The sequence below is a fragment of the Panulirus ornatus genome, chromosome 13, assembly GCF_036320965.1.
Source record: "Panulirus ornatus isolate Po-2019 chromosome 13, ASM3632096v1, whole genome shotgun sequence".
Lineage (NCBI taxonomy): Eukaryota > Metazoa > Arthropoda > Malacostraca > Decapoda > Palinuridae > Panulirus > Panulirus ornatus.
The window spans coordinates 60,446,413-60,459,455 of record NC_092236.1 but is presented as its reverse complement, the minus strand read 5'-3'; the positions used below and the strand labels follow the sequence as shown (position 1 = coordinate 60,459,455).

At 41.6% G+C, this 13,043-nt stretch overlaps 1 protein-coding gene across 5 annotated transcripts in view; it reads right to left on the bottom strand.

The window, feature by feature from the left end:
* Window positions 1-13,043, bottom strand: part of LOC139752961 (uncharacterized) — a 127,221-nt gene that overhangs the window by 100,971 nt on the left and 13,207 nt on the right. For all 5 annotated transcript variants that reach the window (XM_071669092.1, XM_071669088.1, XM_071669089.1 and 2 more), the window contains exon 4: window positions 5,387-5,516. In XM_071669092.1, the coding sequence (XP_071525193.1) occupies window positions 5,387-5,516 (130 nt within the window). The remainder of the gene's footprint in view (window positions 1-5,386; window positions 5,517-13,043) is intronic.

Below are 13,043 nucleotides of genomic sequence, written 5' to 3'. Positions count from 1 at the left end.
ATCCCCAACAGACTTCATACTTGCCCCTCTTTCCCAAACTCTTGCATTCACCTCCCTAACAACCCCATCCATAAACAAATTAAACAACCATGGAGACATTACACACCCCTGCCGCAAACCTACATTCACTGAGAACCAATCACTTTCCTCTCTTCCTACACGTACACTTTGATTGAGAGGGTGAAGGCATGCACAGAGCATCAGATTGGGGAAGACCAGTGTGGTTTCAGAAGTGGTAGAGGATGTGTGGATCAGGTGTTTACTTTGAAGAATGTATGTGAGAAATACTTAGAAAAGCAAATGGATTTGTATGTAGCATTTATGGATCTGGAGAAGGCATATGATAGAGTTGATAGAGATGCTCTGTGGAAGGTACTAAGAATATATGGTGTGGGAGGCAAGTTGTTAGAAGTAGAGAAAAGTTTTTATCGAGGATGTAAATAAATAAATAATATTTTTTTTTTTTTTTTTTATAAATATATATATATATATATATAAGTATATCTCGCTTTTTAAACCAGGTATTCCCAATCACCAGTCCTTTTTCAGCACATAAATCTACAAGCTCTTCACCATTTCCATTTACAACACTGAACACCCCATGTATACCAATTATTCCCTCAACTGCCACATTACTCACCTTTGCATTCAAATCACCCATCACTATAACCCGGTCGCGTGCATCAAAACCACTAACACACTCATTCAGCTGCTCCCAAAACACTTGCCTCTCATGATATTTCTTCTCATGCCCAGGTGCATATGCACCAATAATCACCCATCTCTCCCCATCCACTTTCAGTTTTACCCATATTAATCGAGAATTTACTTTCTTACATTCTATCATATACTCTCACAACTCCTGTTTCAGGAGTACTGCTACTCCTTCCCTTGCTCTTGTCCTCTCACTAACCCCTGACTTTACTCCCAAGACATTCCCAAACTACTCTTCCCCTTTACCCTTGAGCTTCGTTTCACTCAGAGCCAAAACATCCAGGTTCCTTTCCTCAAACATACTACCTATCTCTCCTTTTTTCACATCTTGGTTACATCCACACACATTTAGACACCCCAACCTGAGTCTACAAGGCGGATGAGCACTCCCCGCATGACCCCTTCTGTTTCCCATTTTTTTTAGAAAGTTAAAATACAAGGAGGGGAGGATTTCTGGCCCCCCGCTCCTGTCCCCTCTAGTCGCCTTCTACAACACGTGAGTAAACGTATGTAAGTAGGAGAGATGGCCAGAGAGCGTTACTGGATTACGTGTTAATTGACAGGCGCGCAAAAGAGAGACTTTTGGATGTAAATGTGCTGAGAGGTGCAACTGGAGGGATGTCTGATCATTATCTTGTTGAGGCTAGGGTGAAGATTTGTATGGATTTTCAGAAAAGAAGAGTGAATGCTGGGGTGAAGAGGGTGGTGAGAGTAAGTGAACTTGGGAAGGAGACTTGTGTGAGGAAGTACCAGGAGAGACTGAGTACAGAATGGAAAAAGGTGAGAACAATGGAAGTAAGGGGAGTGGGGGAGGAATGGGATGTATTTAGGGAATCAGTGATGGATTGTGCAAAAGATGCTTGTGGCATGAGAAGCGTGGGAGGTGGGTTGATTAGAAAGGGTAGTGAGTGGTGGGATGAAGAAGTAAGATTATTAGTGAAAGAGAAGAGAGAGGCATTTGGACGATTTTTGCAGGGAAAAAATGAAATTGAGTGGGAGATGTATAAAAGAAAGAGACAGGAGGTCAAGAGAAAGGCACAAGAGGTGAAAAAAGGGCAATTGAGAGTTGGGGTGAGAGAGTATCATTAAATTTTAGGGAGGATAAAAAGATGTTCGGGAAGGAGGTAAATAAAGTGCGTAAGACAAGGGAGCAAATGGGAACTTCAGTGAAGGGCACTAATGGGGAGGTGATAACAAGTAGTGGTGATGTGAGAAGGAGATGGAGTGAGTATTTTGAAGGTTTGTTGAATGTGTTTGATGATAGAGTGGCAGATATAGGGTGTCTTGGTCGAGGTGGTGTGCAAAGTGAGAGGGTTGGGAAAATGATTTGGTAAACAGAGAAGAGGTAGTAAAAGCTTTGTGGAAGATGAAAGCCGGCAAGGCAGCAGGTTTGGATGGTATTGCAGTGGAATTTATTAAAAAAGGGGGTGACTGTATTGTTGACTGGTTGGTAAGGTTATTTAATGTATGTATGACTCATGGTGAGGTGCCTGAGGATTGGCGGAATGCGTGCATAGTGCCATTGTACAAAGGCAAAGGGGATAAGAGTGAGTGCTCAAATTACAGAGGTATAAGTTTGTTGAGTATTCCTGGTAAATTACATGGGAGGGTATTGATTGAGAGAGTGAAGGCATGTAGAGAGCATCAGATTGGGGAAGAGCAGTGTGACTTCAGAAGTGGTAGAGGATGTGTGGATCAGGTGTTTGCTTTGAAGAATGTATGTGAGAAATACTTAGAAAAGCAAATGGATTTGTATGTAGCATTTATGGATCTGGAGAGGGCATATGATAGAGTTGATAGAGATGCTCTGTGGAAGGTATTAAGAATATATGGTGTGGGTGGCAAGTTGTTGGAAGCAGTGAAAAGTTTTTATCGAGGATGTAAGGCATGTGTACGTGTAGGAAGAGTGGAAAGTGATTGGTTCTCAGTGAATGTAGGTTTGCGGCAGGGGTGTGTGATGCCTCCATGGCTGTTTAATTTGTTTATGGATGGCGTTGTTAGGGAGGTGAATGCAAGAGTTTTGGAAAGAGGGGCAAGAATGAAGTCTGTTGTGGATGAGAGAGCTTGGGAAGTGAGTCAGTTGTTGTTCGCTGATGATACAGCGCTGGTGGCTGATTCATGTGAGAAATTGCAGAAGCTGGTGACTGAGTTTGGTAAAGTGTGTGAAAGAAGAAAGTTAAGAGTAAATGTAAATAAGAGCAAGATTATTAGGTACAGTAGGGTTCAGGGTCAAGTCAATTTGGAGGTAAGTTTGAATGGAGAAAAACTGGAGGAAGTAAAGTGTTTTTAGATATCTGGGAGTGGATCTGGCAGCGGATGGAACCATGGAAGCGGAAGTGAATCATAGGGTGGGGGAGGGGGCGAAAATCCTGGGAGCCTTGAAGAATGTGTGGAATTCGAGAACATTATCTCGGAAAGCAAAAATGGGTATGTTTGAAGGAATAGTGGTTCCAACAATGTTGTATGGTTGCGAGGCGTGGGCTATGGATAGAGTTGTGCGCAGGAGGGTGGATGTGCTGGAAATGAGATGTTTGAGGACAATGTGTGGTGTGAGGCAGTTTGATCGAGTAAGTAATGTAAGGGTAAGAGAGATGTGTGGAAATAAAAAGAGCGTGGTTGAGAGAGCAGAAGAGGGTGTTTTGAAATGGTTTGGGCACATGGAGAGAATGAGTGAGGAAAGATTGACCAAGAGGATATATGGGTCGGAGGTGGAGGGAACGAGGAGAAGTGGGAGACCAAATTGGAGGTGGAAAGATGGAGTGAAAAAGATTTTGTGTGATCGGGGCCTGAACATGCAGGAGGGTGAAAGGAGGGCAAGGAATAGAGTGAATTGGATCGATGTGGTATACCGGGGTTGACGTGCTACCAGTGGATTGAATAACGGCATGTGAAGCGTCTGGGGTAAACCATGGAAAGCTGTGTAGGTATGTATATTTGCGTGTGTGGACGTATGTATATACATGTGTATTGGGGTGGGTTGGACCATTTCTTTCGTCTGTTTCCTTGCGCTACCTCGCAAACGCGGGAGACAGCAAAAAAAAAAAAAAAAAATACCCATCTGAATCAAACTTTCACATCTGCATTCTGGACACCACCTCGACCTATCTCTCCAAAAACACAAACAATGATTCAACACATCACAAGAAGACAATGAACTCTCACTCCTCAACTGCCCTGCAAGCATATGACACACACACACACACACACACACACAGACTTGAGTTATTGTTCAAGATGTCACTGGGGAGAGGTATAGTGCCAAGGGAATGGAAAAGGGCAAATGTCATAATTAGAAATAAGAAAGGAGACCGGGTGCAGACACTGAATTACAAACTGGTCTCACTTACATGTGTGGTGTGTAAGGTCCTGGAAAAGATTATCAGAAAGCAAGTGAATGACTTTCTGCAGAGAAGAAATTTCCTAAGTGAGAGAGCATGGTCTTGGGAAAAGGAGATTATGTATATCTAACCTCTTACGAGATTTTTAAGAGTTAGCTCAGTCTTGGACAAAAGGAAAGACAGGGTTGACTGCCTCTATCTGACTGCCTAAAGGTATTTGACACTGTGCCACACTGCAGGCTTATTATGAAGCTGGAACACTAAGTAGAAAAAGCTGGGGAAACTCCTTCATTGGATGGAAGATTATTTAAGTGGGAGGGAACAAAAGAGGTATGTCAAGAGGAGGTTTTTTTTCCAAATGGGCTCAGGTAACCAGTAGAGTGCTACATGTTTGGTTCTGGGACCATACCATTACTCTTCTTGATCTATATCAAAAACTTGCCTGAAGGCAAAGAAACCTAACTGAAGTATGTGAAGTATATGAAAACGGACAAAGCAAAAGAAGGTCTCAACATGAGTATTACCTAGTAGGCAAGAAGCTTCAAGACTCTATGGGTGACAAGGATTAGGAAGCAGCCTTCATCCCTAACCTGTTACCACAGTCCCACATCAGGCAAATAGCTAATGAGACAAACTGTCTGCTTTCAAGTATATGGACAAAAAAATATTTAGCAAGCTATTCATACCCTACATATGGCCAAAGATAGAATATATTTCTAGGGTTTGGTCAGCAAACCTATAGAAGCACAAAGCACTTATAGCAAAGGTCCAGAGGATGGCAGCAACGACAGTATCAGAATTAGGAAAGCTAAGATACAGGGAAAGGTTGGAGGCTGTATATCTATAAACCCTCCCTGCTGTATATCTATAAACCCTCCCTGGAAGAGAGAAGACTCAAGGGTGACCTGATCATAACTTTTAAGCTTTAAAAGAGATCAATGAACTGGAAAGTATTCTGAGAGATGTAGGGATAGAACAACCAGAGACCATAACATGAAATTAGGCAAGAAATAGCAAATAATGATGTAAAAAAATATTTTACAGAATAATGGTGAAAGAATGGAAACGACTGACCAAGGACATGGTTAATGCAGACAGCAAGCATAAATTCAAGAGGCTGTATGATAGTAAAGAGTTCAAGAGATGGGGGCCTCAGGAGGATAAAACTTCCTCCCAGAAAACAAAATATCTTGATCTATAGTCCTACACAGAAGATGTGGACTGGTCTGAGGGCTGCACAAACCCCACAGAAGGAAATTCTGTGGCAAGAAGGTAAAGGCATGTATGTATATATATTCACATCAAACCCTAAGATATACTATCTGAAAACTTACCTTAATTTTTGAGGGCAGATGACTTGAAAGATGTTTGTACAAATCTTCTGGTAAAGGACAACGACCAAGAATATATGCAATCCAACAAGCCTTGCACCGGTTTTTTGAGTTATCCCCAAGAACATAACACCTGATAAGAAAAAAGGAGTATGAATAACAGTAAACATTTTTCCCATTCCACAAAAAGGGAGTCAGATATCTGATGTGAAAAAAGGGTAAATAAAACCAATGATACAGCTAGATAGACAGATCTGCAGTATCAATGAGCAAAATATATCATCCAAGGCTATGCAATTTACATAAAACACCATAGGGCATGTACTTTACATAAAACACCATAGGATATGTAATTTACATAAAACACCATAGGACGTGTGATTTACATAAAACAAACTGTACAAGATTCTTTACAAAAAACAAAAGAATCAGCATCTATGTTTTCATATCTATTACATTTATCTATTTTCTTTCTTTTGTACTATTCGCCATTTCCCGCGTTAGCGAGGTAGCGTTAAGAACAGAGGACTGGGCCTTTGAGGGAATATCCTCACCTGACCCCCTTCTCTGTTCCTTCTTTTGGAAAATTGAAAAAAACCAGAGGGGAGGATTTCCAGCCACCCGCTCCCTCCCCTTTTAGTCACCTTCTACGACACGCAGGGAATACGTGGGAAGTATTCTTTAACCCCTTTTATTTATTATTTATTTATCTATTTTGCTTTGTCACTGTCTCCCGCGTTAGCGAGGTAGCGCAAGGAAACAGATGAAAGAAATGGCCCAACCCGCCCACATACACTTGTATATACATACACATCCACATACAGCACATAAACATACCTATACATCTCAATGTATATATATATATATATACACACACACACAGACATATACATATATGCCCATGTACATAATTCATACTGTCTGCCTTTATTCATTCCCATCGCCACCCTGCCACACATGGAATAACAACACCCTCCCCCTCATGTGTGCAAGGAAGCGCCAGGAAAAGACAACAAAGGCCACATTTCTTCACACTCAGTCTCTAGCTGTCATGTAATAATGCACCGAAACTACAGCTCCCTTTCCACATCCGGGCCCCACACAACTTTCCATGGGTTACCCCAGATGCTTCACATGCCCTGGTTCAGTCCGAAGACAGCAAGTCGACCCCGGTATACCACATCGTTCCAATTCACTCTATTCCTTGCACGCCTTTCACCCTCCTGCATGTTCAGGCTCCGATCACTCAAAATCTTTTTCACTCCATCTTTCCACCTCCAATTCGGTCTCCCACTTCTCCTCGTTCCCTCCACCTCTGACACATATATCCTCTTGGTCAATCTTTCCTCACTTATTCTCTCCATGTGACCAAACCATTTCAAAACACCCTCTTCTGCTCTCTCAACCACACCCTTTTTATTACCACACATCTCTCTTACCCTACTATTACTTACTTGATCAAACCACCTTACACCACATACTGTCCTCAAACATCTAATTTCCAGCACATCCACCCTCCTCCACACAACTCTATCCATAGCCCACGCCTTGCAACCATACAACATTGTTGGAACCACTATTCCTTCATACATACCCATTTTTGCTTTCCGAGATAATGTTTTCGACTTCCACACATTCTTCAAGGGTCCCAGAATTTTCGCCCCCTCCCCCACCCTATGATTCACTTCCGCTTCCATGGTTCCATCCGCTGCCAAATCCACTCCCAGATATCTAAAACACTTCACTTCCTCCAGTTTTTCTCCATTCAAACTTACCTCCCAATTTACTTGACCCTCAACCCTACTGTACCTAATAACCTTACTCTTATTCACATTTACTCTCAACTTCTTTCACACACTTTACCAAACTCAGTCACCAGCTTCTGCAGTTTCTCACATGAATCAGCCACCAGCGCTGCATCATTAGCGAACAACAACTGACTCACTTCCCAAGCTCTCTCATCCACAACAGACTGCATACTTGCCCCTTTCCAAAACTCTTGCATTCACCTCCCTAACAACGCCATCCATAAACAAATTAAACAACCATGGAGACATCACACACCTCAGCCGCAAACCTACATTCACTGAGAACCAATCACTTTTCTCTCTTCCTACACGTACACATGCCTTACATCCTCGATAAAAACTTTTCACGGCTTCTAACAACTTTCCTCCAACACCATATATTCTTAGTACCTTCCACAGAGCTTCTCTATCAACTCTATCATATGCCTTCTCCAGATCCATAAATGCTACATACAAATCCATTTGCTTTTCTAAGTATTTCTCACATACATTCTTCAAAGCAAACACCTGATCCACACATCCTCTACCACTTCTGAAACCACACTGCTCTTCCCCAATCTGATGCTCTGTACATGCCTTCACCCTCTCAATCAATACCCTCCCATATAATTTACCAGGAATACTCAACAAACTTATACCTCTGTAATTTGAGCACTCACTCTTATCCCCTTCGCCTTTGTACAATGGCACTATGCAAGCATTCCGCCAATCCTCAGGCACCTCACCATGAATCATACATAAATTGAATAACCTTACCAACCAGTCAACAATACAGTCACCCCCTTTTTTAATCAATTCCACTGCAATACCATCCAAACCCGCTGCCTTGCCGGCTTTCATTTTCTGCAAAGCTTTTACTACCTCTTCTCTGTTTACCAAATCATTTTCCCTAACCCTCTCACTTTGCACACCTCCTTGACCAAAACACCCTATATCTGCCACTCTATCATCAAACACATTCAACAAACCTTCAAACAGATCTGCTCTATTACATATGCCTTGAAAATTTTCTATATTCCTTGTTTTGTAGACTATCACTGTACTCCTTGCATGCTGTAAAAGGTAAGTAAAGGGTAAGGAAACAGGGAGCTAGAAACCATCCCCTTCTTGCATTTCAATTTCTAAAAGACAGAACAGAAAGCAGCAAGCAAGAAATGCTCACCCTCCTCAAAGGCTCAAGCTGGGGTGTCTAAATGTGTGACCATGTAACCAAGATGAAAATAGTGGAGATAGGTAGAATATATGAGGAAACAAACCTGGATGTTCTGGCTCTCAAACAAGACAAAGATCAAGGGTAAAGGGGAAGAATGGTTTGGAAATGTCTTTATTTAGGAGGAAAGTCAGGGGTTGGTGAGAGGACAAGGGTTAAGGAAGGAATGGTTCTACTCCTGAAGAAGGAGTTGTGGGCATGTGTGAAAGATCATAAGGAAGTAAGTTTTAGACGGATGCGAGTAAAATAGGATAGAAAAAAATTGATGGCAAGAGACGCGTAATAATTAAAGCTTATACACTTGGCTATGAGAAAAAAGACCATAGAGGCGTGTTTTAGAAGCTGAGTATGTGTCAGCAGTTTTGATGTAAGAGATTGGGTATCAGTGATGGGTGATTTGAAAGCGAAGGTGATTGATGTGGCGATTGAGGGTATAATTGGGGGGCATAGGGTATTCAGTATCATAAATGGAAATGGTGAACAGAGTATGGAGTTGTGTGCTAAAAAGGTCTCGTGATTGGGAATACTGGATTTAAAAAGAGGAACATACACAATTATACACATGTGAGTAGGAAAGATGGTCAGTGGGCATTATCACATTATATATTTATTGATAGAAGTGTAAAAGAGAGAATTTTGGATGTAAACGTGCTGAGAGGGCAGCTGGTGGGTTGTCCGACTGTAATCTTGCAGAAGCAAAAGGGTGAAGATTTGCAGAGGTTTTAGGAAAAGATGAAACAATATCTGTGAGAAGAGAGTGGTGAAAGAATGTGAGCTTGGAAAAGTCTTGTGCAAAGAAAAAGCACAAAAGACTGAGGGTAGGATGGCAGAAGGTGAGAGTAAATAAATCAAGGGGAATGGATGAGGAATGGGAGGTATCTAGGGAAGCTGTGCTGGTATGTGGCATGCAAAAGGTGGAAGGTGGAAAGATTAGAAAGATTAGTGAATGGTGGATGAAGTAAAGTTGCTACTGAAAGAGAAAAGGAAAGCATTTGGGTAGTACTTACAAGGAAGGAGTGCAAATGATTGGGGAATGTGAGAAAGCAACAAGATGACAAGAGGGTGTAAGAGTTGAAAAAGAGAGCAAATGAGGGTTGAGGTAATCAATTACCAGTAAACTTTAAGGAGAATAAGATGTTTTGAAGGAGGTTAATAATGTATGAAAAACAGAACAAATAGGAACATCAGTGAAGAGGGCAAAAAGAACAGTGGTAAGAGGTAGTGGTGAACTGAAGAGGAGGTGGGATAAGTATTTTGAAGGACTGCTGAATGTGTTTGATGATAGGATGGCAGTTGTAGGCAATTTGGATTGGGATGGTGTGTCAAGTGAAACACTCATGGAAAGTGGCTGGTAATTCAGCTACACATAGTCTTTAAAAATATTTGTTCCCAGATTCTCCCTGTTCATGCCTAAATAATGCCCATCCTTAAAACTATGTTGTTTATAATAATCTAATCCAATAGGAAAAGGAGAAAGATATATACCTCCATATTCCCTGTGTGTTGTAGAGGGCAACTAAAGGGAGCTGATGCAGGGATGTGAGTGTGTGTGTGTGTGTGTGTGTGTGTGTGTGTGTGTAAGCATGTGTGTGCGTGTGTGCGAATGTACATATGCATGTGTGTGTGTGTGTGTTGTGTGTGTGTGTGTGTGTGTGTGTGTGTGTGTGTGTGTGTGTGTGTGTGTGCGCGAATGTGCATATGCATGTGTGTGTGTGTGTGTGTGTGTGTGTGTGTGTGTGTGTGTGTGTGTGTGTGTGTGTGTGTGTGTGTGCGCGAATGTGCATATGCATGTGTGTGTGTGTGTGTGTGTGTGTGTGTGTGTGTGTGTGTGTGTATGAGAACACCACCTAATCCACCCTTAATGTATTTCAATTTCTAAAGGATGGAACAGAAGGAGCCAAGCAAGGAGTCCTCATCCCCCTTGAAGGCTCAGGCTATTTATCTATCTCTGATACCTGTTCCCTCTGGAAACCCCCTAAAGGGAGTGGCCAAGGCAGAGGGGACACCATAACTGGTGAACTCCAGAGCTGCTTCTTGGCCTTTTGTGCCTCACCCTTAGCAAGCCACTGACAGAGGACAACTATGTATCTCTCACGCCTGTTCCCTCTGGTAACTCCTATCAAAGGGTGGCCATGGCAAAAGTATCCACTTATCCCTGTTCTTACATGCCTCCCTTGTATACATCGTTCCATGCATTCTTCCACCATTTCTCTCCCTCCAGTATTCCTCCACCCTATTAGTCTGTGTCACAGGTGAAAATGGATATGATGAATGCAAGTTACGGGAGGACACGGAAGGAGGTGTGGTATGGACAGAAATGAATGAAAAGTATCAGAGAAGAGGGAAAGAGGAATGTGCAATTCTGCTGTCACTAAGAGTGTGGGAGGACGTCACAGAGCGTGGATGGAATGGATCATGAATAGTGTAAGTGAAAGGAAAGACTGGGACTGTGAAGTATGCATGAGTATGTGCATGTGATTCTGTGACGATATGAGGTAAGGATGAAATGAAGCTTTTGAATGACTATATAAACAATGAGAATGAGAGAAATATGGTCATATTGGGTGTTATTAACATGAAAGTGGGATGTGATGAAATTAGCGAGATCACTGGTAAATGGGGAGTGCCTGGAGTAAATGAAAATGGAAGCTATTATGAGGATATTTGAGCTGAGAGGGGTTTATTCCTTGCAAACACCTTTTTTTCAGCACAAGGTGACCCACAGATATACTTGGATAAGGACTGATGGAAGAGAAGAGCAAAATATTTTGACTGACTATGTGGCCACGGATGAAAGATTGAAAAAGGCTCTGCTAGATGTTAGACTTGTGAGGGGATTCTTTGGAGAGTGACCATTTCACAAATCTTGTGGGGATGAGGATCAAGGAGAAGTGGAGGTATGGTGTAAGGAAGAATGGAGAGGTAAAATTGTTGTCAAGTGAGAAGATGACTCAGAAAAAATGCAGGGAGGAGTATGAAAGGGAGGTAAATGAAACCTTAGATGGAAGTGCAGTGAGTGTAGAGATGCAGTCATGTGTGAATGAGGTATCTAAAATGTTTAGAGGAATAGTGTTAAAGGATGTAGAATTAGTTGCTGGATACAAAGTCGTGATATAGGAATAAAAAGGGCAATGTATGATGGACAGAAGAGATTACAAATACTGTGGAGGAGAAGAAAAAGGCTTATGGTAGACTGCTCAATAGGATAGTGAAAGTTAAGCAAAAGAAAAGTGAAGAATACAATATACGTAAGTAGAATGTTAAGAAGCTGATTAGAGGAAAGCAGAGAAAGAGTAGATGAAGATTTTGGAAGGAAGTTATTTGAAAAGTTCCAGGATAATAGGAAACTATATTGGAAGGAGGTGAAAAAGGAAAGAGGTGGATGTAAGAGTGGAAATAAATAATGTAAGAAGTAAGAAAGGGAAGTTGCTGAATCAAAAGGACAAAGTGAAAAGAAGGTGGAAAGAGTATTTTGTGGAATTGATGAATGTGGGAGAAGGGGAGACAGCAATTGTTATATGTCTGGGTGTGGAAGATGGAAGGAAGAGGATTGAAGTGCAAGGGCCTAAAGCAAAAAGGGAGGTAAGAATGGCAATAATGGGGATGAAGGTAGGAAAGGCACCTGGAGTGGATGGGATCATAGCTGAAATGCTGAAGTATGGACAAGAAAGTGTGATAAGAGTGGGTGCATCTGATTTATGCTATATGCTATCCATGCTATGTGCATGGAAACAGAAGGTTGTGCCTGAAGATTGGGTGAAAGCTATTATTGCTCCTATACTCAAAGGAAAAGGTGCTAAGGATGTATGTAGCAATTATAGGGGAATAAGTCTGTTAAGTATACCAGAAAAAGTATATGCAAGAATGTTAACAGATAGGGTTATGGAAGAGACTGAATGCAGAATAAGTGAAGAGCAAGGGGTTTTTAGGAAAGGTAAGTGATGTGAGGATCAAGTTTTGTTGTAAAGATGATTGTGGAAGAGTGTTTAGCAAAAGGTAAGAAGTTCTATGCAGCTTTTATGGATCTGGAGAAAGTGTATGACAGATTTGAGCGGAATGCTTTATGGAATGTGTTAAGGTTATATGCTGTAAGAGGACAACTGTTGGATGAAAGATGAAACACAGCAAGGTGGTGGAGGTTGATGGTATTTCAAGTGAATCTTTTATATGGATCATAGTGAAGAGCCTGAGGTTTGGCAGAATGCATATACAGTGCCATTCTATAAAGGCAAAGTGGATAAAGGTGAGTGTTCACACTAAAGAGGTTTAAGTCTGTTGAGTATACCCGGAAAGTAGTAAGGGAGGATATTGATTGAGTGGGTGAAGACATGTACAGATTGGGGAGGAGCAGTGTGGTTTCAGAAGAGGTAGAGGACGTATGGATCATGTGTTTGATGAATGTGTGTGAAAAATACTTTGAAAAAAGATGGCATTTATGGATCTGGAGAAGAAATATGATGAGGGGGTGATAAGAGATGCTTTGTGGAACGTAATAAGAATATACAGTTTGAGAAGCAAACTGCTAGAAGCAGTGAGAAGTTCTCATCAAGGGTGTAAGGTGTGTGTACAAGTAGGAAGAGAGAAAAATGAATGATTCCCAGTGAATATCGGTCTGCAGTACAGGTGTGGGATGTCACCAAGG